At 42.8% G+C, this 27,524-nt stretch overlaps 2 protein-coding genes across 2 annotated transcripts in view; both read left to right on the top strand.

The window, feature by feature from the left end:
* mmp2 (matrix metallopeptidase 2) overlaps window positions 1–9,789 on the top strand; it is a 13,054-nt gene extending 3,265 nt beyond the window's left edge. Inside the window, exons 6-13 of the mRNA XM_027031284.2 lie at window positions 1–104; window positions 1,124–1,297; window positions 1,789–1,944; window positions 2,062–2,188; window positions 6,465–6,601; window positions 7,279–7,438; window positions 7,702–7,811; window positions 8,613–9,789. The exon at window positions 1–104 is cut by the window's left edge and continues 70 nt beyond it. Of these exons, the coding sequence (XP_026887085.1) occupies window positions 1–104; window positions 1,124–1,297; window positions 1,789–1,944; window positions 2,062–2,188; window positions 6,465–6,601; window positions 7,279–7,438; window positions 7,702–7,811; window positions 8,613–8,713 (1,069 nt within the window). The 3' untranslated portion in view covers window positions 8,714–9,789. The remainder of the gene's footprint in view (window positions 105–1,123; window positions 1,298–1,788; window positions 1,945–2,061; window positions 2,189–6,464; window positions 6,602–7,278; window positions 7,439–7,701; window positions 7,812–8,612) is intronic.
* A 552-nt stretch (window positions 9,790–10,341) lies between these two features.
* On the top strand, window positions 10,342–20,244 carry lpcat2 (lysophosphatidylcholine acyltransferase 2). Its single transcript, XM_027031286.2, has 14 exons — window positions 10,342–10,561; window positions 11,063–11,205; window positions 12,049–12,266; window positions 13,863–13,975; window positions 14,415–14,475; window positions 15,344–15,402; window positions 16,443–16,477; window positions 17,016–17,070; window positions 17,585–17,667; window positions 17,811–17,936; window positions 18,235–18,388; window positions 18,551–18,649; window positions 18,890–19,031; window positions 19,394–20,244. Exons 1-14 carry the CDS (start codon window positions 10,454–10,456, stop codon window positions 19,579–19,581), a joined length of 1,584 nt encoding a protein of 527 aa, XP_026887087.2. The 5' UTR covers window positions 10,342–10,453; the 3' UTR covers window positions 19,582–20,244.
* Window positions 20,245–27,524: the final 7,280 nt, after the last annotated feature.

Genomic DNA, 27,524 nt, shown 5'->3' on the forward strand with positions numbered 1-27,524 from the left:
ATATGACAGCTGCACTACCTCAGGCCGAGATGATGGGTACCGCTGGTGTGCCACCACTGAGGACTACGATAAGGACATGGCCTACGGCTTCTGCCCCGAGACTGGTAAAGCAAGATTTTATTTCTGTTGCCCACATGCTGTTATGATACACAGTGTGTTTTTGAGTCACAAAAATGTCATGTCTGATTTCAAAAACAAATAAAAGGAAAGATTGCATCAGATTTCATATGGAGCTCAAGAGATAAGTGTGACAAAAGTAGACGAGGTTCAGGAGCACGGGCTCCTTTTTCTCGGTAGTCTTTCAGAAGGCTGTAAAAGATTCTCTCGCATTTTTTTCATTGTGGGTTGGCATCAGAGGTTTTTCCATTGTGTCAGGAGGCAGACTAAAGCTGGCCAGGAGAGAAGGCCTCTTCATCTGGATCTAATTCACTGGGAATGTGGCCTTTGTGTGTGTGTGTGTGTGTGTGTGTGTGTGTGCGTGTGTGTGTGTGAGTGTCTGTGAGTGTTTTCGTAGTAAAAAGTAATGGCACCACAGGAAAACAAAACCCTGCTATTTCAGTGCTGTTTGGGGTTTCGTTTTTCTCTAATAAGACCTCTCGTTAATGTTTGAAGAATCTGCTTGCCTCTCTCTCTTAGTCTGAGTCGTATTTTCATTCAAAGAGCATTACTCACCATAAGCCACGATGGATTGTTTCTACCCTGAACTCTGAAGGATCTAAACTCTTAGACTTTGTTTCAGGTCCAATTGCTGCACTCTGGCCTCAAATACAGGCTTGTTAATGATAGGTGCTTATTTGATTTACCTCACCCTGGATGCCAGAGTGCTGCAGATGTGGTTATGATAAAAAGCTTTAATCACCAGTTGCAATGTGACTACACCTTACAAAACCAAAGAGCGGAGTAGTTCTAAGGTGACTAACAGCTAACGAACCAAGATGGCTAACGGCCGTGTCAACTGCTGTCTTTCGAGTTATATTCCAGTGTTTCAGAGACATGTTAAAAATGTTTTTAAACTAGGTTTATAGGTCTTTATTTTTTTCTGGTATGAACTTTTAAGATGTTTTATTTTTTTTAAATGTTTTGACCTTACATGAAGATCTGCTCACGTCCCCCTCTCCCACAGCCATGTCGACGGTGGGCGGGAACTCAGAGGGCGCTCCCTGCGTCTTCCCCTTCACCTTCCTGGGCAAAACCTACGAGTCCTGCACCACGTCCGGCCGCAACGACGGGAAAATGTGGTGCGCCGTCACCAAAAGCTTCGACGATGACCGCAAATGGGGTTTCTGTCCTGACCAAGGTAACCAATCACATGCCTTCTATTCTTACAGATAAAACATAACATGCAAAAACACAGACATTCTGATTGATGTTCACCTGCCAAAACAAAAGTCTAGCCTGCTCATTCTCAAGCTGAAAGGGGCTGTTTGCACTCCAGGAACACCTTAAAGCACAGAGGCATTTCAGTATTGCAAACACTCTGGGAACGGATCCTTGTAATAAGGAAACTGCTTTCTGGACAGAACTGGTGATCAGACGCAGTCTCTTTATAAATTATCTTGATAATGTGATTTGTAATTCTTATGTTACAGCCTGTTCAAACAGCCCAGTAATGCTACCCAACAGTTAGACGGTTTGCTACTGCACATTCATTATAATTATTTACTAAGCGTGCTTGTACTGCATCATAGTGAATAGAAATAAATGGGCAGGACCTGGTTGTGATTGGTGCTGCTTGGTAGGTGCTCAGCCAGGTTTGCTGACTCTGCTCTTCTGGCCGCTGTTGTCCAGGCTACAGTCTGTTCTTGGTGGCCGCCCATGAGTTTGGCCACGCTCTGGGCCTGGAGCACTCCCAGGACCCTGGGGCCCTCATGGCTCCAATCTACACCTACAGCAAGCACTTCAGGCTCTCTGCTGATGACATCAAAGGCATACAGGAACTGTATGGTGAGGGCAGAGGCTGGAGGAGGGCTATCCCGAAACGTTTCTTCTCGTTGTGCTCAACTTCTGCTCAACTTATGAGAAGGGAAGCGGTCTTAAACACATGTTCTCCATCTCTTACAGGTGTGCCCACAGACAAGCCCCTCCCACCCACCATGGGCCCAGTCACCCCTATGGATATCTGCAGTGAGAACATCATTTTTGATGCAGTAGCCCAGATCAGAGGAGAGACCTTCTTCTTTAAGGACAGGTAACTGTAACAGAAGAATCTTCCATGCAGACAGCAGCTTTTCTGGGATGCAGTGCTAGAACACCTGTAAGTGGGTTTGAGTTTATCAATAGACACACCTGTATATGGATGTGAGTTTGACTGCACACCTGTATGTGGGTGTGAGTTTGACTACACACCTGGTGCCTCACAACGTACTGTGTCATGCAAACTCATGACAGCTGATATCAGAGTCTTGCATTAGTTACTCAGCTTTCAGAAACAAAACAAAGGATGTTGAAAGAGGTTCTTAAGAAACTATAAAACAGGTAAGTTCATTACCCACAAGCTCACTGATCTTACTCAAACAGTTTAAAGACTACAAAACTACATTTTCTATAAAACAAACAAACAATGATAGGTCAGTGATATATGAGAATGGGATGTGATATCTAGCAAGTATTAGCACATTTCAGCTGTTTTGTTTTTTAAACTTGGCACTGACGCACAAGTCTTCTGCTTTTGCAAGACTGTTTGACTACTCAGAAAGAACTTCATAAACATGTACAGGGCAGTGGAGATTCGGGGAAGTGTTAGGATGTCACCACACACACACACACACACACACACAAACACACACACACACACACACACACACACACACACACTTCCAGGCACTGCATAATCAATACATCTATGTTAGTGGTTAAAAAGACTTCAAAAACTGTCACCATGCCAGGAAAATCTAACTTGTTTATCCTCCAAAGCCTGTTTTAAGTCAGGAGTAGCGATGTGCTAAATATCTTCGTGAGCACGGACGTTGTTTTAACAGGAGAGTACACGAGCCACAGTTGTGTCCACAGTGTTATTCTGAGGCCCAATGAACAACTCACTCCCTGAATTTTTATAATCTTAAGTAGCTAGATGGCGTGTGTTTGTGTATGTGAGTTTGTGAGTTTTTGTATATGTGTGTAACCTGTGCACCGTAACCACACACATCTCTACAGATTCCAGAGCAGAGTTCTGCTCTGAACTAGAGCATACTGCAGAAGATCTCTGTCTGTCTGTCCTACATACCACAAGCAGTCTTGTTGACTGTATTGTTTGGTATAATAACTACATAATTACAGCCCAAATAAAACATCACATTCATCCATCACAGATTTCCCAGTGTGTTCACAAGCAGGGGTAAGTAGGTTAGTTATTAGTTAGAGTGGCTGTGGTCCCAGTGGGGTCTCTGTTCTGTGTGCTAAACTCTTTTGGGTGACTAGCATGGCTCCAGCAGGGAAATCACTGAAAAGAAGTGACTGTGAAAGTCACAGAATTAGGATGCATATCTTTTAAGATGGAGTGTGACTGAGTGGAGCCCTTAGTGCTGCGTGCACACACACACACACACACACACACACACACACACACACACACACACACACACACACACACACATATCCTGACCTCCCCTCGTACAGATGCGCTCTGTTGGGAAGGGAGTCTGTTGGGAGCAGCTGACCCAGATAATGCAGTGCTCTGTGGCTCTGTGCAGACGTCTTTGGTCTTATGACACACATACTTACATACAAATTTACCCCTGACAGAGAGAGATGTTGTGGACTGGACGTTGGCTCATACACGCACATGCACACACACACACACACACACACACACACACACACACACACTTATTTATGGATAAATCTTAAATGTAACATGCAAGGTAGTGTCCAAAGCAAACAGCAGTGGACTGAAGACAGTGCAGTCATTGAGACTCTGATGTCACGTGTGAGCAGGAACTCTGGAGCTAGGGAGTGAGCCACCCACCGTCCCACACACAGAGCCATTTTTAATTTGGGTTACATCATTACCCCTATGTGGTTACCAACGATCAGGAGACCACACACACACACACACACACACACTGAAGAAGTGTCTGTTGCTAGGAATCGGCTGACTGTAAAATTAAGATTAGCTCTGAAAGCTTACGACATGCTGTTTCTGGGAACGGGAAGGTCGTACTGAGAAAGTTTCCTGATCCTATCGGCATCTAGACGAAGGGCTTTTGGCTTTATGAAGGCACTCGTGGGTCCATCTCTTTCTGGGACAGTTCTGTGAGGTCAGGGGGCACAGCAGTCTCCATTTCTTTTCCTTTGAATATTTTGAGGCTTCATTTCTGGGTGCCAAAGCCCCAAGCAGAACTAGGCGAAGATGCTCGCTCACGGCCATGAAGACAATGACCCCGAAGTTTTCCAGACCGTTTACAATGGTGCCCAGCTAGGTTCAAAATATAGACCTCTGCTTACTAAATAATTCCACCTACCACTAATCTACACGGCATAGATCAAAGATTGGCTTACACGCAGCTAAATTATTGTCTTGTTAATAGGGAAAATATTTTATTGTCTTAAAAGAGTGTTCCTAAAAATGTTTGGATCTGTAAGGGTTTGCACCAGGCTGAGGCCTCCCTCCGGCCGCCAGAGTGAGGCCTTGAGTCAACCGCACTACTAATCAGGCTTGATGCCCAGCAGCTGGGCCAGATCTATAAAAGCCCAGTGACCCAGTTATTCAGTTCTGGGTCTTTGCTAAAGTTTTGAGCCGTGCTCCTAGCTGGTAACTTCAGGTTTTGAGGTCTGTGAGCCCTTGTGCTACACCTCACTTCTGTGCTGCGAGGGTGTTGGTGTTTTTACACATGCCCTCCCCTCTCCAGTTTCCCCTCTTTAGTCTGTCTCTCCCAAGGCTTCCCTTAGCCATTAAAGTTCCTCCCCGTTTTCTGGTTTTGTTTGGGAAGTTTTAGTTTGGTTTTCCCCAGTGCATTGGGGTTGCCATTCTTCCTGTGGTATCCTTTGTTCTCCCTTTTCCACACTCACCGTGGTGTTTAGTTTTTCCTTTTGTTTTACCTGATCCAAGATCTAACTGTTCTGCACACAGGCCCACCATCATTAGAGCGTGGTTACTCACCCAGTAGGCTGTCGGTGTCATCACCTAGCTGACCTTGGTTTGAGCCCACCTTACAGGATCTCAATGTACTTGCCCAAATGATAGCTGAGTATTGGAAATGCCATTTGGGAAAGATATATTAATGAACGTGAGGTGAATGAGCTCAGGGTCCAGTGAGCGAGGATGATTCGAGCACTCAGACATTCCCACAGCTGGGTCACTTTCAGCAGCTGTTTAAACCATTGAAGAGAGAGAGAGGCAGACAGAGGTTGAAAGACTCTTGCATGGCCCAATGCCTTTTTGTTTATTTTATTTGTGCAGCTGCATTAAAAAAAACCCAACATCATCCATCCTGTCTTATTGCTTTCAGTAGAACAAGCCTCGTCTCCAGTGACATGCTGACCCTTTCTGCTGAGTCAGCGCAGCTCCAGGCAGCTGCTATGTTGGAGCATGCTGGCAGCACAGGCCTTGGATCAGAGCTAGCAGGGCGTGGACGCTGGAGGCTCTCACCTCTCATTGCAACCCTGCCTCCCACTCCCGGCCTTGTCTGCAGGTCCAGACAGACCGAGACCTGGTACAAGCATGGTGCTTTAGAGGCCTTGCTGCCTGGGTCGTCTGAGCCGTGCCTACAGATTTGTCCTGTTCCCCTTTTCTGTTCGGCTTTTAATCACAAAAGTGGTGTTCTTTGTCAGCAGTGCTGTAGCTGTGTGTTGCTTTAGTCAGAAGAGCCCCGCAGCCCTGGGGCGGACGCGGTTACACCTCAACAGTAGTTGGCATCAACAGCCTGCATCCTGAATCCCATCAGAGCTCCCCCCTTGCCTTCCCATGTGTCAACAATCCTGACGTCTGCAAATGTGAATGTTTCACCAACAAGTTCTTTGTCACTCAGATGGAACTTTGTGCTGCGGGTTGGATTCGCTGGGCCTCAAAATGCATTGTCCGGATGTGGCTTTTCGGAGTCTACAATATTTTGACCTTTGAAAAGTAGGTCAGTGGGTATCGTTGATGTGCTGAGGCCTGGAGAAGTGGGCATGCTCCGGTATGTTCCAGGGCCTCTACTCTCTGCCTGCTGCTTTAACGAGAAACAGATGCTGCAGTGAATCACCCCATTGTGGTCAGGCTGTATGACTGCTAGTCCAGCCTTTCTTTCTCTCTCTCTCTCTCTCTCTCTCACACACACACACACACACAAACATAATCTTGCTTCTTATCTCTTTTTCTCTAGCCTTTGTGGAGGTCCTCATTCCTCTTTGGAAGTAATGCTATCATGCTATCACATTACGGTCATCTGTAAATGTTATTTTATTTATAATGGCATGCAAGCTGACCGACCTGAGTCACGGCCTGGTCATCCACCCCCCCCCCCCCCCCTCTCTCTCTCTCTCAGGTTCCTGTTCAGGTCAGCCAGTGTTAACAGTAAGCCTACAGGCCCCATGCTGGTGGCCACGTTCTGGAGTGACCTTCCTGAGAAGATAGACGCAGCCTACGAAAACCCTCTGGAGGAAAAGACAGTGTTCTTTGCAGGTAAAGGAATATGATCATTAAAGAGAATGAATAACAACGCTTTTTTCAGTTTGTGGTATTAACCAGTACATTGTGTTCATCTATGCTCACATACATGAATGAAGAAGAAAGAAACAGATTTGTAAATCTGTATCAATATACCTACTGCATGTTGACACTCCATTATCAGTCACGATGTCTTATATTCTAGTGCGTGACGATGTCACAATATGACAAAAATTAAAAATGTTTCTGATCATCTATTTTACATATAAGCAGCTGAGCATTACTCAACATGAAGTGATATAATGTCCTGCTTGACTGTGGTTTATTTATCCACTCTAGTGAATTCTAGGTTTATTAATACATATGAAAGCATTCCATGTCCACTGATGAACTCCTGATAAGAGATTAGGATGGATTTAAGAATGCTTCGACTCTCTAGATATTTACTGCTGATGGTAATATCTAGTCGGGCAGATTGAGATCACATTTTCTGGATTATAGGCTAAAACTTCAGTGGGTTTGAGAGATTTATATATCTAAACCTTTGCTTTTTTCACATTCCAAATGCCATACTGGACATGTAACAGCTGCAGCAACTTTTAGAAGGATTGTTTTACAAAGTGCAGTGTTAATAACAATGAAATTAGCATCTTCTTGACTTGTGTGTGTGTGTGTGTGTACGACTGTCACAGGTGACGAGGTGTGGGTGTACACAGCCAGTACCCTGGAGAAGGGCTTTCCTAAGAAGATCTCCTCCCTGGGTCTACCATCAGACCTCTACCACATAGATGCAGCCTACTCATACCACAAGAGCAAGAAGACTTACCTGTTCTCTGGAGACAAGTTCTGGAGGTACCAGCCTTACCACATCATCACCATAGTTATCTTTATGTGATAACATGGTAACCAAAGTGGGGAGGGTCATTTTATAAATGTATTCCAGATTACTGATTATATATTTTAAAATCCTGTAAACTAACGCGTTTGTAAAATCCAGGTAGCACATTCATTAACCCTAATCCTGCCCTCTACTTCCATATCCCATATTCACAGGAATACATAAATTGTGTGGTCTGTCTGTATGTAAAAAGCCTTGTGCCATAATAACTCTACAGGTACAATGAAGCCAAGAAGAAAATGGATCCCGGATTTCCCAAACTCATTTCCGATTACTGGAATGGTATTCCTGATGACCTGGATGCAGCGTTCAGTATGAACGGGAACGGTAAGCGGCTCCTCAGCAGCTGCCTAGGATCCTGGGATCCTTGGATCCTGGTGACATTGAAATTTTATGGGATGTTGTTCAGTCTTTCACACTGAAAACAGAGTTGCCTCTGCCCACAAACACAACCTCACCCTCATATTACTGAGGTGAAATATTGTTATGTGGCACTGATAGATATTGGGGAAGGGAAAATATGTGAGGTGCTTTGGAATTATATCTGGTTTAGTCTTTTACTGAACTGAGCACTCATATTCACTGCTGTCGACCTTACACACACTCTCTAAGAAAACAAAGTTAAATGATGTGAGTGTGTGTGGTGTGTGAAAGGAGCGTTGTAATACATGAGCTCAGTGCACAGCCTGGCATAGTCACGTTTTTTCAGGCAGCACACAGAAGCAGATCTTTAGATCTGGTAAACGCTGGCCCCATTCTGAAACCAATAGCTGCTTCCAGTGCTGTTTATACCTCGGACTCCACTGACCCCATGTGCTCATCTCCAGGAAGTTCACATGCAAGCATTACTGCATGCACTCAGCATCTCACACGTCACAGAAACACCGATGTTACAGAAGAAAAAAAAACGCATTTAAATTGGATCACATTCTGGCTGAAATTCATATTATCCTGAAAATGGATATACTTGTTAAATTGTGTTAAATGGATATACTTGCTAAACTGTGTTTACATGCTTAATTTGCAAACTTTTTCCCAAAGGGCCCTTTGTTTAAAAGCGGGTTTAATTAATGGAGTCATTAAAGTTAAGGTAAGTAACATGCCGTGATGTGTCTGTGTACTCCGCAGGTCATAGCTACTTCTTCAAAGACTCTCACTATCTCAAAATGGACGAGAGCCTGAAGATCATCAAGGTGGGAGAGGTGAAAACAGACTGGCTGCGTTGCTGAGCAACAGCACTGCCTTCGTGATGTGTAGGTGCTCGGTGATAGCCTCTGACCTCGGATCAGCATGTTCTGTTCCGCCACAGGGCCCTTTTGCCTAATGATAGCACTCAGACTGTATCAGAGTGTTGTCTCCTTTAATTCCCGGTGAGTACTTACATCTTGGTGAATGCTAGGTCTTAGCTAGCCTGTGAGGGTTTATCTTAGTCAGTAGACTCAGGTTGTTGTTGTTGTTGTGTTGTTGTTGTTCTTGTTCTTGTTCCACGTTGGACTGGGCCTAAAACCTGAGCATTCATTAAAAAAAAAAAAACATTTTTTATCGCTATACTGTGTGATATTTGCTGTTTATTTTCAATGATAAAGGTTTCCTTTTTTAATATCAGGCCTCCTTAAATGAAATTGTTTGTGTATTACCACATTTGCAAAGACATCAGGTATGTCCCATCTAAACAGTCATCCAGTAATGTTTGGTTGTAATATAGTTATTTTTAAAGAAAATGAATTGATTCAAGTAGGACTGCAAAAAAAAAAAAAATGCATTTATGAAAACAGTTTGAGCAGAAAATGTCCTTGCTGTTTTGAAAAGTATTAATAAAAATGCCTAAAATATGTTTTTTTAGATGGACAGTTGGACAAAAAAAAAAAGGAATTTGATGCAGTATTTTGTGAGGTTTTTTATTTGAAAATGTATATCAGATACAAGTTGTGTACTGTTTTACATTCTACAAGGACGTGCACTTTAGTACATTAACACTAAATGTGTTCTACAGCAACACAGAGACCAAACATATCAGTAGCACAGCTTTTGTGATTTGTTCTGCTTCACGTCAGTGTTTGACTTCTTTCATGGGACTGGGTGATACAGGGCACAGGCTGCCTGAGACTGTATAGGGGTTTGTTGCATGATGGACTCATGACAAGAAAGTATCATGAAAATACTGATTAATCCTACGTTCTATTATTTGTACCTTTTGAGTTGGCATTATAATATTTTTTTTCTTATTTGCTTTATGCACTTTGTCACTTCATGTAATTCAGAAAATTCTGAAAAATAAAGACTGCCCTGTAGCCCCTATGTAAAACTGTTGTTATTATTATTATTATTATTATTATTATTATTATTATTAGAATTATTAGAATTATTATTATTATTAGCATTATCATTATGTGTGTACACAAAAGTTTGGGGGTTTTTTGGCCATTACATTTTTATACATTATGCAAAATTGCAAAAGGTGCTGCAAATTGTAACCTTTGAATAAATGAAGACATCTTGTGGCTGATTGCAAGAGAAGGAAACTATATTTTGGACATACATCATCCAACAAATGACTAACTAGGAAATTAGCTTCATACGAGCAAAAAAGACCAGCGTCACATTTCATATGTCAGTATTATCTTACTGTACATAAACGTTCGCTAATAATAAGCTCTTAAGCGCATTATACATAGCCTATAGTTCACAGATAGATGTTTGAGTACTTATCGTCTGATCTGGATACAGAATAAAACATTTGAGTAGCGATAACGAGGACACCGTTTGCATCTGTTACTAGAGCGCAAAAAGAGGATTATGTTTACCGGAGGTGTTGCATGTAAGAACATATCCTGCCATAACCCGTTAACAGGAGGTCGCGGCGAGATTGCGGAAATTTATTACGCAACACACGAAGATGCACATGTAGGAAGTTTATCTCCTGTAGTGGTACGGAACCAGAAAGGACTGGTAACGTAGCGCCTCTGGAAATGGCTCAGCGAGCATTCGCCCTGCCTAGACAGCAGTCTCTGTTCCTACCGGCGGTTCTCAATCCGTTTGTGCAGGAGACCAGATTGACCCGACATGAGAAGATCAAAGTAAGTAGTGTGTTTTGTTCTGGTGGTTGTTTCCTTGTTTAATTTGCTGAACGCCGCTGAATGTACGTCCACAGCCTCCGTAACAAGGTCACGAATCAAGTTGACTGGTTGGTGTGACTGTATGTATGGTCGTGTTGAATCTAACGCGATTAAGCAGTTGACATTTACGTAGACCTACTCTCGTGATGTCTGGGACTGTGATACTGTGATACTGGGTGTAGCGTTCAGCCGGTAGCAAGGCCAATTCCTTCCCCAGTGAATCCAGTCAGATAACGCCCTTGCCTTTAAAAAGCTTCACTATTTGAAAGGTTGAAAATGCGCTTATACAGCACACGTGGACATGGCTTTACATCATACAGAGTATTTTAGTGAACTTCTGTTTAACTGAATCCTCATGGGAAACAAGAATGAAACCAGCGCGTTTTAAAGAGTTGTGCATGATCCGCCGTCCCGCAGCTCCGGAGTCTGTTAACTCGACCCCTCCGGTGCTTGTGTTCGCAGTTCTGCCTCCTGGGAGTCCTCCTCGTACCTCTCCGCTCCGTCTTCCTGGCTGTGGTGCTGATGGCAACGTGGCTGGTGGCCGCCGTAATAACGTTCAGGCGGCCCCTGAACAGAGACGTGGAGCCCATGACGGGCTGGAGGAGGTGAGCGCAAAGTTATCATCTCCGCCGGGATTATAACAGCCCATCTCATCTGATTTTACGCGACTTCATACACAACACGAACTGGGCCGCCATTGCGCCGTGAATTTTTATTGTCTGGTGAACGAGCCGTGATAAATTGCCCTATATAAATATCTATGAACAGCACAATTACGTAAATTGTAGAGCTTTGAACCATCATATTGGTCTGTAGAAACAAAAGACCAATATAATTATTATACAAATAGTATCTGTGTGTATCAGAGTTTATAGACAGCCACGTCTTGTGTATAAAATAAGACAGAACAGGAGATTCTTTGGTTCACCCTGAATCCAGCATTAAATTGCATAAATTAGCTCAGAACAAAACTACTGATTCTGGATCAGATTTGTCCTGCACTTACGCGGAAGGTGACCACAGACCTAGATGATCCCAGACCTGCCTGTCTATTCTGAGATTCCTTGTGGATACTCCTGCTCTGATCCCCTCGGCCTAGGGTCTGTAGCAGATAATACAAGATTGCACAGGAATGGCAAGACTTCTCCAAGTGCTTTGGGAATGACTTGGGTTATATAGCTAAGGTTACTGAGAACAGGGGAAGCACAGATAGGTGATATTAAAGGGTCGTGTGGCACGGTTAATTTTTCATGCTGTTTGCAAGCATATCTTTTACATGAGGTAAAAAATACGCAGGCTTCCTGTGAAAGCAGAATGGTCAGGCATGTCTAGCCCCGTTATGCTGGATTGTGTTTAAGCAACCCTACTTTTCTGCATGTCTGTGCATGTGTTGTGTGTGTGTGTGCGCGTGTGTGTGTGCGTGTGCTCGCGCGCGTGTGTGTGTGTAGGCTCATGTGTCGTACAGTGATGGTGTTTCTAGGCCGGGTCTGTTTCCTAGGGATGGGCTTCTGCGTGGTGGTGAAGGGCAGGCAGGTGAGCGGTGCTAAGGCTCCCATTCTTGCTGTAGCTCCGCACTCCTCCTTCTTCGACGCCATCGCCTGCATCGTAGCCGGTCTGCCCTCCATCGTGTCCCGCTCCGAGTCCCTGGACGCGCCCATATTTGGCCGTGAGTAACGGACAGTCGCTTTCTTTTCACGCACCCGACTCTCATGGCAGACTTCTAGGCTTTGCAGTATGTGCAAAAGCCCCCCCTGCGTCATGGCCAAAGAAGTTTGCACCCGTCACTGGTCCTGGAAATGTTTGCCAGGCTAAGCAGATGGCAGGCCATTCTGAAACACTAATCACATAACTATGATTAGTGACCTGATCATTCAGATGATAACATGCTTCTTACATTTTAATGGTGAGACCTTAGCCACAAGCTTCCTCCTCTGGGAGAGAGTTCACATCAGATGGAGCAACTCTCTCCCACAGAAACCACTTTTCTCAGCTTCCTGAAAAGCCTTATGGGAATTCCCTTTTGCTTTGTTACAATGTAACACAATCATGTTACATAATTCTTATTGTTCACTTACTAGCAAGCTTGGCCAGAACAGGGTGGGTGAGCCGACTGATCAGAACACACTAGGTTTACTGGGAGGAACTTAGAGACACATGTGCTGTAACAGAGTTTCAGACAGAAGGTGAATAGAGGTGTACAGTATGAGGAAAATAATGTGTGAGCACCGAAGCATGTAAATCTATAATAATGGACCCAAAAAGTAAAATGATGAGCATTGAAATTGAGCATAATAGGTCCCCTTTAATGTCTAATAATCTCTGACCTGCTTTGGAGGAGGGAACTTGTAACGGCCCGAGTGCCGCGGGACGTGGAACAGGACACACAGACTCCCTCGACTTTGTGCAACATTTAATGGCATTAAACACACAGGACAATGGTGGCATTCACACGTAACATTAAGTGAATATGAAGACACTTAACGCTAAAGACATTAACATTATACTCAGACGCTAACAAACATTGACCAACAGGGAAGTAAGCACTGACGGGGGTTTAAATAGACTGACAAACACTTAATGATAAACCCCGTACAGGTGCGGGCCATCACACCTGTAAACCCCCCTGCACGCCGCGGGCCGTACCACGTGACTCGTAGGGGGTAAGCGAGCCATGCAGAACTCTACTGTGAAAGGGATGTGTGACGGAACGCTCGCCTCCCGTGAGTCACGTGGTTCGGCCAGCCACGTGCAGTAGGAGGACTTTCGTTTGTGGCCACTCCTGCACACACCTGTACCTCATTTCGTCGGTGTGTATTTAAACTCACGTCAGGGTGTGCCACGTGGTTGGTCATTGTAGATGTAATGTCTAAATGTAACGTGTTTATGTTGGATGCATCTTTGTGTATTGTGTTTGTTTAGCGGCAGTCGTTTCTTGTTTATGTTCATCGTTTGTAATACGTGAGTGCCGCTGTCGTTTATGTTATTAAATGTTCGTCTCTGTCGAGGAAGTCTGTGCGTCCTGCCTCGCACCCTGCGGCATTCGGGCCACCACGTGTTACAGGATGGGTGGTCTTCCATCACGGAAACCAAAAGAAGTTTCAATACTATTAATTTTGTGTGCAAAATGGATTAAGCAGTTTTTGTGCATGTTAAAACTAAGTGCATGTTTAAATTGTGTGTAAGAATGAGGAACCAGAAACTGCACCATCGCTTGAAATGCGTTTACTTTGGCTCTCTGAGACGTCTGTGTGTGGTCACCCAGGCATCCTGCAGTGCCTGCAGCCTGTGCTGGTGTCACGAAAGGATCCAGACTCACGCAAAAACACCATCTTGGAGATTAGGAGACGGGCCATGTCTGGGGGCCACTGGCCACAGGTGATCTTAACCCACCCTGCTGCATGTTAACGTTTGCCAAGGCTGTTTTGAGGTTTGGATGAATGGTCGATGATGTAACGGTGTCACAACAACCTGACTTGAAAATGGAATTTCAAAGTTTTGCTAAAACATTTCAAAAAGCAGGAAACCCTTTCTGTGCGTTTAGAAAGTGGCCTGGTTTGCTGTTACTACACCTCCTTCTCCACCAAGAGCAATTCAAAGTAAATAAATGTGTAATTCTGTTATGTAAATGTGAAACGTGTGCTCATTTTTTCATTGTTATTGTTTTCCCCGTGAAGGGGGAAAAGTTTAATCAGGTTTGTTTTGTGAAAACTTCACAAACAGGCTGTTATGACTGGAATTGTTACAAGTTAAAACTGACAGACCTACCAAGTGCTTAATGAAAACGACGTGTTTGTGTTTTATGATCATTTTTCAGATGTTGATTTTCCCTGAAGGGACATGCACAAACCGATCTTGCCTCATTACCTTCAAACAAGGCAAGGAGATTCCATCTCACTGCATCCGTTTGTCTGCTCGGGTCCAAACGTTTATATAGACAAATGATCTTAAGCAGTTTTAAGTAACACTAGCGGTCATTTTCACTGAGATCTACACGTGTGAAAAAAAACAGTCACAGCCTTTGATTAAGCCTACAGTTTGAGTAGAATATGAAAATGATGTTGCGTGTACTTTGCCGCATCCTTTTCATGACACGTGCACCGAGTTTGCTGGACGGCAAATTATGGAGCTGCAGGGATTCCTGAAAACTCGTTTGCCTGCAATGCAAAGCAGGAGGGTAACGGGGAGCAGGAGGAGCGAAAACGTTCAAGTTGCACACAGGTTGTTTCTGCCACCAATGGTGGCCCAGAGGTTCTTTTTATGGAGGTCAGCAAAAACAGGAACAGAACCTCTTTTCGCTTATGTCATCACATCTTTAGAGAGATGTACCACACTTCCTTCCTTCTGAATACTAATTTAGTACATGCATCTTTCACATTTGTGAAGCTTTTTCTCCTGTACACTGAATGCATGTGAGCTTACGCTAGAATAAGTCAACCACACAGAATTCTCTTATTAATCTGTAATTATTGATTGGCTAGAAGAGCTAGCAGGTTACACAGCTGGTCACGGAGGACAGCGTAATCTAGGACAAAGTTTAATCAGTGGGGCCTGACTGGCACTGACCAGGGTCAGGAAGGGGGTAACTACTGTGTTTTTTTGTACCATTGTATTTGCAATGTGTGTGTGTTAAGTGGGTAGGGACACATTTAAAAACAGCGGTAAAACAGTGTAGTAAAACAATGACAGAACATGAGAAGGGAAATGAAAGAAAAGTCTTATCTGTCGCTCCATTTCTGTTGACAGGAGCCTTTGTGTCAGGGGTCCCTGTTCAGCCAGTGCTCATCAGATACCCCGGTAAGATGGTGAGTGAGTCACACGCACAGTCCTGTTCAGCCGGTGCTTATCAGATATTTATTCTGCTTTACTAGGTTTGAAGGGTAGTCGTAGAGGTTTAGTGGGTGGTTTACGTGTGATCTTCCTGCTTCCGTCTTCACAAAGTGCACAGTCTGAATATTTGAACCACTCAGAGGAAGTCTTACTTTAGAAAGTGATCACATAAGAAAAGCGGCATTCTGAAAAGAAAAAAAATCAATAATCATTTTTAAAAAGTATAAAGTTGGAGCAGAAATGGAAACATTTTGCACATCAATCTGATCACATAACATAAGCAGGGGACTGAAATTGCAAACTGATTTATGAGCAGTGCAAAGAATGTTAAATGATCAGGACAGTCAGTAATCTGCACAGAGTCAGGACAGGACAGTCAGAAATCTGCACAGAGTCAGGACAGTCATTACAAGACAGTAAGTAAAGACATACAGGGAAGTGCGACAAGTAAACAGGGACACGAATAAAAAAAAACACTGATCTAAAAAGCAACATGCTGTGTTTCATCTAAATTCAGAAAAAAATAGTGTTGTATTCAGAACCCATAAGTCCTAGATGGTGTATTTACAGTAACTAAAGGTATTCAGATCCTCTCTGTCCCTGGGTAAGATTCAGTTGTATTATACTTATAAATTGCTGTGTGTACCTTCGATATTTGACAACCAGAGAATTCTCTGTAAAACCCTTGAGAAAGGTGTCAGTCATCGTGGATGAAATAAAGTTGGTGATTTACATTTGAAGACTAAAGAAAGGGTGTGTTTTGCTATTACTGGTGAATGGCCTTAATGGAACCTGAGGAATCTTGTAAATTTCTGTCACATCATTTTCTTGACAGTTGTTTTGGTAACATCTAGTAGCAGAGAACAAAAGACACATCCTGTAGGGAAAAACAGAATAACTCAGCCCTTACACCGTTTTTTAGTCTTTAGTTTGAATGTTAAACTGTTTATCTGCAAAACACCTGCTCTGGCTTCAACTTCACACAAGTTCTTTTTCTCCATTTTCTGTCCTTCAGGACACAGTAACGTGGACTTGGCAAGGCCCCAGACTGTAAGTAGTGAACCATCTAAGATCATTAAACAGATAGCAGAGATAAAAGACCACATCGTCACACTGCCACTGCCTAAGGGTCCATTTCAGAGTAGTTTGGCTAGGACACATTCAGTGAGTAAAAGACAAAGCACTTTTGTATGTCACTCTGGATAGGAGTATCTGCCAAGTGTCGTAAATGTAAATGAATGAGCTCAGTCACACATTTGTGAATGGAACAAGCCTTTATAGTGCAAAATTATTTGACTTGCATACTTCCACAGGTACATATTGTTTGACCTTGTTGACACAGGCATATAATTGTTCCTAGCTGAAAAAAATCAGTTTCCTGTTCCTAAAGCAGCCGTAACCCTGTCCCTGCTTGAAGGTACCCCAACGAGAGGCCATGCATATAAGCGTCATGTATATGTCTAATCTTCCATCAACTCCAGAATGAATGTGGAACCTGATCTAGTGCCGTCTAAAGGCCTTTCTGCACAGACGTGAGTCTTTAGCCCCATTCCTGAGGAGGTCACGGCAGTGTTTCTCTCTATTGCAGGTGGACTGTGCTTCTGCACACACTCTGTCAGATCTACACCACAGTCGAGATTGAGGTTAGCGACTTGGGCATCTTCTTCCGTATTCTAGCTTCTGCTTTTCTGTGTCTATCCTAAAAAAGGTGACATGAAACTGTCGTCCTAATGAACTGTCTAACAGAAGATTACTTTTGTTAGAAGGCCCTGCATGTTGCATAGTCCTTATAAGGAAACATGTTTTTGTTTTCAGAATTACCTGTATAATGAAACTGGAAATCTAAGGCACAAAAGGAACAGTTATCTTAAATAAATATTCCTGAATTTCCTGCCTAATCTCTATTTTCCACATTTACCACAAATGGGTTGTACATGTCACATTTATAGTGCATGTTCAGTCTCCATAGTGGAAATACATTTAATATCTGTGGTAATTGACTCTGGTCATGGTCAAGTCCTCATTATTTTCTGGAGAAAAAGGTAGTTTGTTACCTGGCAGTCATTTGTGTTAGTTTTATATTTTTGTGTTAGAATATATTCAGATTTTCCTTCAAGTGTAGGTACAGAATGTGTGCTCTCGTCTTGTTTGCTGTAGTTTCTTCCTCCACACATCCCAACAGAAGAAGAGAAGGAGAACGCCACTAAGTTTGCTCATTCCGTGCGGGCAGTGATGGCAAGGTGGGATGGTCACTACACTTCCCTGCCTCTTTATCGCTAAACCCAAGCTTGTCCCGCACACCGCCCGCTGTCCCGTAGGAACATGAACGAGTCAATGAGCTCATCACTCAGAGTCCATGGTATTGATGAGCTTGTGTTGCCAGGTCACTGGGTGTCCCGGTAACGGACCACACGTTCGAGGACTGTCGGCTCATGATCTCCGCCGGGGAGCTAACCCTGCCCATGGAAGCGGGGCTAGTGGAGTTCACAAAGATCAGCAGGAAACTGAAGTACGGGACACTTCCTGCTGCTCGGTTCTATACCTGAACTTCATCCTTTGTTTACTGCATCACACAACATTCCTTCACTACTCAGAGCATTGTATAATACCTCCAACAGATTGTAATTTTGTAATTAAATTGAAGGTGATATTTTTATTACTAGGTGACATTACTACTAAAGGCACTATTTTGGGAGTAAACTGAAGCTCTGTAATGAAGCTAAATAAACCAGAAGTATTCATAGAAATCCTTATAACTAGAGATAAGGGGAATTTTTCATTGTTAAGTGTCTTATTATTTTGTGTAGTCTGAAATGGGATAATGTGAAGAAGGAGCTGGAGAATTTTGCCACCAGAGCTTCCTCATGTAAAGGCGGGCGGATCCGCATCGAGGAGTTTGCCGGTTTCCTCAAGTTACCCATCAGCCCAGCACTGCAGGAGCTCTTTGCTCTTTTCGACAGGGTACGTGTGTGTGTGCGTGTGTGCGTGCGTGCGTGTGTGTGCGCACACATGCATGCGTGTTTGACCTGCTTCAGATGGTCATTTTGTTGCACATAAATAGACCATGTCTAAATATTTTTTGGGGTGTCAGAGCTCAAGATGTGTTTTACTCCATCACCACAGGATGGAGATGGCACCATCGATTTCAGAGAGTACGTCATTGGTGTGACCGTGTTATGTCGACCAGCTAACACAGAGGAGGTCATCCACACAGCATTTAAGGTATATAGTCACCAAAGCTCGTATGTGCATTTGATAAGTAATATCTGTGCATAATTTTACTGTCTTTTTTTTTCCTTTTTGTAATGTTTTATTAACAATATTTCTGTTTATTACTTTGGTGCGAGTGCTGTAAGTTAAATACTCTTGCTCGTATTCTGCATTGTTGCTTATATATTTACTGTAAAGATGTCGCTCATATGGAGTAGTCACACACTTGTACTCTGTGACATCTTGCCTCAGCTGTTTGATATAGACGAGGACAATAACATCACTCGAGATGAGTTTTCCAGTCTGCTGCGTTCGGCTCTGGGTGTGTGTGATCTCAACGTCAGCAAACTCTTCAACGCAATCGACAGTGATGGATCAGGACACATCACCTACGGTGTGTTTGCGATTTATCACCCAAAATAAACTTTATTCTGCGAGCGGTATAGAAGGCTAACCTTCGTGATTAGACATTACGATGATTCACAATGCATAAAAATTATTTAAAAGTCACAAAAATTGAAAGAACTCCCAGTGCTCTAAACTGAAACTATGGAATAAAACAATACTCTATATTTTGTGAATAGTTTTATACCACACACAGAATACATGACATATATAATTTGAGTACATTCCTGTACTAAACACTTACTGAAAGTACGTATTATGGACTACTTAATTAATGAATTAATTAATTAATATTAATATTTATAGTTTCAAAGTAATCGCTTGTATTTTTCTCTCTCCTGTAATGATTAGATGAGTTTCGCACCTTCGCTCTCACCCACCCAGAGTACGGTAAACTCTTCACAACATACATCGAGCTCCAGCGCTACCAGGGCCTCCAAGGGGAGGAGCCAGACTTTGACTCCGCCTTCTCCCAGTGGGGTACCAGTTCCCCTAGTGACCACCAGGAAGACAGCAACTCCCACAAGAAAGACGCTTAACAGTACCAGACGAAGGAGGAACCCAGGCCTAATGCCCCGCGGGTCTAGTGAGGTGGATCGAAACCACCGCAGAGCTTAGAACAGCAATCAACTGGCATTTTTGTTGATTATAAATACAACCTTCCGTTTGGAGGAAACTCATCGTAACGTGTCTTGGCGGTGCACAGAGTAACCGCCTTTGCCAAGAACGTGTGCAAGATTTCTCCCAAGGGGCACGTGTCCCTTACATGAAGTTTTGCATGCAAGTCTTGTTTGAGCCGTGCCCACCTACTGTTCCCATGATGTCGTGAGTCGTTTATGTTTAAAGTATTATGTTACACTGTTCTGCATCTTGCTGTTGTGACTATGGCAAGAAGTGTTATGATATTATTTTGTTTGTTTAGTTTTTTTTTTTTTTTATCTGGTGCTACACATCCAGTGCTTACAGGAGGCAGGGAAATAAAGCTTTAATGTTGCAATCTTACGACATTACTGATGTGCGGTGGTCCACAGCAGTGCTGCAGAGCTGGTGCATGTCAGTTCATGATTCACAACAACGGCAGGCTAAAGGGAGGGAGGATATGAGTACACACGCTGTTTTTTTTCTCTCTCTCTCTCTCTCTCTCTCTCTCTCTCTGTGACTCTGGTGCAGAAAGTTCGCAGTAATTAAAGGTTTTTGCCCGACATCTTGTTATTTGCATTTCTGCTGAGTCAACATTCTGAGTGAGCGTTCTGAGTTAACATTGAGTTAACACTCTTTGAACTTTGAGTGAGCGCTCTGAGTTAGCATTCTGAGCTAGCGCTCAGTCCCTGTTTAGTGTAAAGCATCCAGGAGATGAAAAAGGTCTAATTTCTAGCAAACAGCATCTCAGCACACATCAACTGGGGTTGGTCTGGCGCCCTGTACTGACTGCTCCACACTCGCCCTGTACTGCACTTTGCAATTACAGTTAAGAGGTTTTTAAAAATAATTATTGCTATTAATTTTTGTCTTTTATGTTCCACTTCACAGACATTTGTTAGAGGGGTTTACCTTCTGTAGAAAACTTTAGTGGCCCAATGGAAACTCTTCCACCAGGTGGCAGCAGTGGTCTGTTCTCTACGTGAAGATTAGCGTCAGTATTGCCTGTGAGTGTCTGTTACAATGTGGTTCTAAACAGTTATGTTTGACTATAGGATAGCGCTCTCTGGCTGGCTGGCTGTCTCTCTCTCTCTCTCTCTCTCTCTCTCTCTCTCTCTCTCTCTCTCTCTCTCTCTCTCTCTCTCTCTCTCTCTCTCTCTCTCTATATATATATATATTGTGTGTGTGCGCGCGCTTTCCTGTGCAACGGAAAAAGGGTCATTTCACAGTGCACATAAGTGCACATACAAACCAGATAACTATTATGCTGTCTTCTCATGCTGAGCAAAGACATAAAACATCTTAAACAATAACATCCAAACAATAACTTAACAGACATAAAACCTGTAGACCTGCACGTGTATTGACTGGAGACTTTTGAAACTTTGTTTTTTTTTTTACCATTGAATATTCCGGTATTGTCACGATCCCAACGAGACACGGCGACTCGAGAAGCAGACGTGTGACTGATGGGGTGTGGCTATGTGTGCATGCTTCAGGTAGTGGGAGGCTGTGTGTGTGGGCCAAAGATCTGAATTGAGGTTAGGTTTAGGTGTAGGCATGGCATTACTTAGTTTCACTAATAGAATGATACAAAACTGTGAGCTAGTGAGCGCAGTAAGCAATTTTCTGAGTACTACTGTCTGTGCGATCTCGGCAGCGGGGGTCAGTGACGATGATGTCCCACAGGAGACTGATGCTTGCTCTTGTTAGGCTCAGGTAGATGAAGAATGGAGCCGAGCTCACTTCATTAAAGCCCTGCTGCTCAGCCTGCTGCCATTACCAGCTGCGATTTCCAACCTCAATTTGTTTTAACCTTTTCAGACGAGAGCAGCCCATTTCATTTTAATCACAATTGATGAGATGGCATGGAATCAATTAAGTAATGTTGTCCTCTCTCTCTACTTCTGTCGTGTTCTCTTTCTTTCTCTCCCTTCTTCTCTGCCTTCACCTTAATATTGCTGTATCCATTTTGCAGCAGCCCCAGGTCTTGTCTGTCTAGTCAAATCGTAATCGATCAGCGGTCACTAATCGGGTTTTATTTGCACAAACCACGCGAGCGTCGGCTACTGGGGCCGCAGCGAGCAGATGAGGGAAGGACTGATCAAACGCTCGCGCGCGAAAGGTCAGCCCAGCCGCGTGGCTGATTAACGATGGGCGAGGATGTCGCTAAACGCGGCGGGGTGAAGTTCTGAAGCTCGCGGGGACAGGGTGCAGGCCTATGGATTCTTTTCATATTTGCACTCAGCTCTTGCATTCATTATATTTCAGATATACGTGACGTCTCTGTTTAGATATGCGAATGCCAGACTGCTGTACCGAGTCCCTCCTCTGTGTCATACTTGTTCTCTCTTTCTGTTTCTAGTTCACACTGTGTAGAAGCTGTTGTTTAATATGCCGGTACCTGACTTCTCAGAGCCTTGCTATGTTCTACACGTATCACACTGCTGTGTGTGTGTGTGTGTGTGTGTGTGTGTGTGTTTAAATATGGATGGTATACCACAGCTTCGCACAGTCTGATTCTCCAGTCCCATCCCCGTTATACGCACACACCACCTGTAGCGCTGTGACGTGTGTTTGAGGTAAGGAAGAAGTCAGTCTGGCCAGAGACCACAGAAGCCCCAGCTGCACGTCCGATTGGGCAAGACGCAAACACAGACATCCCTTCCTCCAAACACCTGTATGACAACACAGACATCCCTTCCTCCAAACACCTGTATGACAACACAGACAGCCCATCCTCCAAACACCTGTATGACAAAATGCTGATTTGTTCAGTTCTTCTATTCAGGAGAGATTTCTTATAATGTATCCAGTTCGAAGGATTGCAGAGGTGCAACACTTAATAATGAAAAAGAAGCAAAAAGAACAAATTGCACAGCTGTGTTTCCCTACATTTGAGTTTGAATTTCATCGAGCACTGTGGTTGTCGGATTGCTTCCCAGAAGAGTATCTGTTTTGTTTTTCCTGAATCAAAGTGCAAGTCTACAAAGATGCTCTAGTATGCAACTAATACTTAAGACTTTTTAAAGTAAAAAAGAAGGCCTGACGTTATATCCATTTCATGCTTGGTTCAGGTAATATAAATATATAAAACGTGATCCAGAAACAATGGCATTCATAGACACTTTATGATTACACTATGATTATACCCCCATATAGATATGCAAGTATAATTACTTTCATATGAACTCTCATATGGGAATAAACTGTTTTGGGAGTAACTTGGAGCCTGGAGCTCATTTACATCCATCCTGCTCACACCATTTTTAAAAAATCAGTTTGTACTTATAACGAGTATAAACTGCTTTGTATCCAGTGGTTTTGATTCATGTGTGCGCAGTTATATGATTCACTGGAGCTATATGATAGGCATAGATTTGAAATGTACCCAGAAGAGAAACAGTGATGTTACTGAGGGTGTTGATTGGAGCAATGGCAGAAGAGTAATTGTGTACATTAGTAGTCATGTGTGAGCTGTAAAATTAGCCACTCCAGTTTAAACAACTTTAAAAATTAACAGAAGATAACTAATGATTTCTGATTTTGCAATTATACCATTAAAGGTAAGCTGAGGTGTTCAGTATGTTCTCAGTGTAAACAAAAGATTTTCAGTAATGTCCATATCTAATAATGCAATGTTCCTCGACCTCGTCCTTGGTACTCTTAAACGCACCCACAAACTAAACCGAACCATTAAGAACACTGAATACCGGGAGCCCAGTAGGAGAAAAAATGTGAACTGGATTTAAAACAAAAACAAAAACACTGCAGTAACACTGAGGGGTTCTTCAGTTTCTCCATATATAAAGATTAAACAGATTTCATTGTGTTATTTGAACAGCAAAACAAAAATCTTTCATATGTCCCCTATTTCTGAGTGACTGAGAAACTAGTTTGGATTCTTGTGGGTATATATACCATATGTGTTTGAAGGATCAGCATAAATCCTTTCAGTTTCAGGGGACTCTGTCTATGTCATGCTCTGACTGACAATCTGGCCAGGCTGCAGTCTGTGAAGAGGCAGGACATTCTGCATGCTGTCAGCACGGTTCAGCCTCCTGCAACATGCTCCGACTAGTTACAGTAAAACCAGTGAAAACCAGAGCAAAGCTAAAAAAAGGCAAGTTTCCATGAATTTTATATCATAAATTCTTCTATACTTTCCAACAGGCAAAAATTGCTGAATTGTGTTAGTCATCTCTTCATAGGAGATGTGTGCAAGGCAATGTCTTTTTCTCAGTTTCTGCAAAGCTGTGACTTTAATCTGAAAGGTCATTGGATGCTGTGTAATTAAGTGGATGATGAAACAAGTCTGACAGTACTCTATTTGTTGCGTCTAATGAGTGACCTTTGACCCTGAGCCCAAGGCTGTCCATCACCTGAATCTTTTATCCTCCTTTTATTCTCCTTCTGCCTTCAAATGCTTATAGCTTGATCTTCTCATAAAGCTCCATCTCCTCCTCATACACCTCCATCTTCTCATACAGCTCCATCTCCTCCTCATACACCTCCATCTTCTCATACATCTCAATCTCCTCCTCATACACTTCAATCTTCTCATACACCTTCATCTTCTCATACAGCTCCATCTCCTCATACACCTCCATCTTCTTATACAGCTCAATCTCCTCCTCATACACCTCCATCTTCTCATACAGCTCCATATCCTCATACACCTCCATTCTCTCATACACCTCCATCTTCTCATACAGCTCAATCTCTTCCTCATACACCTCAATCTTCTCATATACCTCAATCTTCTCATACAGCTCCATGTCCTCCTCATACAGTTCCATCTCCTCATACACCTCCACCTTCTCATACAGCTACATCTCCTCCTCATACACCTCCATCTTCTCATACAGCTCCATCTCCTCATACAGCTCCATCTTCTCCTCATACACCTCCATCTTCTCATACAGCTCCATCTCCTCCTCATACACCTCCACACTCTCTCTTTCCCTCTCTCTTTTCATTCATTTCTCTGTGATTATACAGTTTTATCAATGAAGTCCAAAAGTTATATGTAAAAACAAGGAACATGACAAAATTAATAATATATGTTTAATTAATAATTAATGTTAAATAATATTTAACAACAAAGAAAATACATAAATAAATAAATAAATAAACCAACAGAAAACAATACTGACATAGTGTGTCTATATAAAATTGCATCATAGAAAGGAAGCAATTGCTTAAATATCCTTAAAATATAGTCAGTCTCTCTCTCTCTCTCTCTCTCTCTCTCTCTCTCTCTCTCTCTCTCTCTCTCTCTCTCTCTCTCACTGGGACTAACCTTTTGAAGTGACAGATTAAAAAATCTAAATATTCATACAGTGCATGCAGTGAAAGCCATAAACAAGCATACCAGGCAAAAAACAAACAGCATCACTCATGTGCTTTTGAAGGAATTTACATATCTTATGAGCAACTGAGGGTTAAGAGTCTTGCTCAGGTGCAACTTAGCAGTGGTGGGGTCAACCATGCTTCAAGTCTCATGAAAAACAAGCATTAAAGCTATTCTGTGCTGGTTCCCAGATGGTGATAAAAACTTCCACTGGCTGACTGGACAGCAGAGTCACTTGCAGTATTCAAATGCAGACTGAAGACTTAACTATTTGTGGAATATTTAGAATTGATCCTGCATCTGTTGAGTAACTGAAACTCTAGCACATATAGTTTGATATTGTTTGTTATTGCACTTATCTTTGTCTGATATATAGCTCATATTTGTTTCACACTTCTAGGTATCAGCTTTGATCCTTGTATTATAACAGTATTCTAGTTCAATGGAACCTACTGTACTGGCTAAGATGCATTCTATGAGTAAATGACAAAGCACTTTTGTAAGTCACTGTGGATAAGAGCATCTCCTAAATGCCAAAAATGTACAATGTAAATCTCAAAATGTATGTGGTGTTTTCAGTCTGTACCATGTATATGAAGTCCAGCATGATTTTTCATGGCAACTGAAAATAGAAATACAAGGCTCTTATCTGGAGGTCTGCTATGATTCAGGAGTCAAGGACTAACCACTCAGTATGGCAGTAACACTGGCATAGTAGTGGCATTGTTCTGAGTGTTGAAATGCTACAACTTTACAAGGCATAGCAGTACGGCGGGGGGAGGGGGGGGGGGGGGGTCAGTTGGCTTGAGACTGCTCTACCATCCCAAAATATCCAACTAGTAAGGGTAGGGGTAACTCAGAAGTTAAGGTACTGGATAATTAAACAGAAGGTTGCTGTTTATAGCCACACAATGACCAAGGTACTGGTAACCTCAAGGGCCCATGAGCAAGGTCATTAAACCTCAATTGTTTGAATAGTACTCAGTTGCTTTGTGTCAGATAAATGCTGTTAATAAATATCAAAAACTTGTGCATGGTCACAGATGGGCAGCTGAGTCTAACTGTATGCCTACCATGTACTTTCAGTAAGTGGTCTTTCTAAGAAAGTGACTGGTGGTTAGAAATGCTACAGCATACAACTGCTTGAAGAGTCACCACTTAAGAGTCTATTTGCTTTCCAGAGTCTGTTCAGAGTTTTTACATAGAAAAGATGTGGTCTTATAGAACAGGTCTTGAGTTTATATCATTGCATAAGCACCGACCTCGGTAAAATGGACAGTACTCACAGGATTAATAGTGGTGGAGGATCCAGGCATAGGGTACTTTACACCACCATGCAAGTATATCCTGTTTGTTTGTTGGGATCACCCTTTCCAACCCGTATTCCTGAAATAGCAAATTCCAGCTTCCAGAGAAGGAAAGAACCCCAAATGAATGCATAAATCAGCTTGTGTAACCAGGTTCCTCACTTTTATTATCTAATCTTTGCTGGAGTATCAACAAAAGCTCCTCAAAACAGGCCTGTAAAGGTTTCATAAAAGAAGCGCTGGAAAGCTTTAAATGGACATTCATTGACTTTAATGGGATGAACTGAACGTCTATATCTAATAGAAAATCATAGCCGTCGGCTAAAGCTGCGTGAGATTCGATTACACATGGAACACAATGCTTTTACCGCTTCTTAGAAAACGGGTAATTGAATCCATGCAGAAGAAGAGAAAAGACACAGACAATTAAAGAGAGGAATAAAACATTTTTTGAAAAAAAAGTCTTATGTTTAGTTACTTATTTATTTTTCCTACAAAACTTTTTGGCGCGGCTGCAGGTATATTTCTGCAGTTTAAGGATCATTTAATATCCCAACTAGTATGAAAAACACCTGCTTTGTGCCAGACTGCGCAACATTCTCCCGCATTTACACACGTGATTAAGTGCGCGATCTCCAGCAGAATAAACGTTGTAGGGACTTTGTGAGTTATCACCTGTCGTGACTTTCAAGAATATGACAAGACCGCTATGATTTGTTCAGACAGCCTTTCAGAAGTTTGTCACAAATGCACTCACAAACCGTCAGAGCATCCGCGGCGCGCTTTCGCGGCGCGCATCAACCTAGACAATTACCCAAAGGAACGAGAGGGGGGGGATCTCAAATACAAAATATCACGTGGAAAAACGAGGATGTCGAGTTAAATACCCACAACTTACACTGCCTCTAAATCCAAGGGAGGAGACCATTAAAACTTCTTTCATAATTGGCAGTCTCTCATTCGCATCGAGACCGCAGGAGCAACCAGTCATGGACGAGTCTTCTCAGTTTGACAAGTACGGATTAGACTCCTACTTAACACTTACTTTTAATGTAGCTCCATTCGGCATGGGAACATGTATAATTACAGTACGGTTTCATCTGTTCAGGCTGCTGTGTCGGTAAACGTGCATTGCTTTTAAAAGCTATCGGCCGAGCGCGAGAGGATATAGCTGCCAAGGTGT

The sequence above is a fragment of the Electrophorus electricus genome, chromosome 21 (assembly GCF_013358815.1).
Source record: "Electrophorus electricus isolate fEleEle1 chromosome 21, fEleEle1.pri, whole genome shotgun sequence".
Lineage (NCBI taxonomy): Eukaryota > Metazoa > Chordata > Actinopteri > Gymnotiformes > Gymnotidae > Electrophorus > Electrophorus electricus.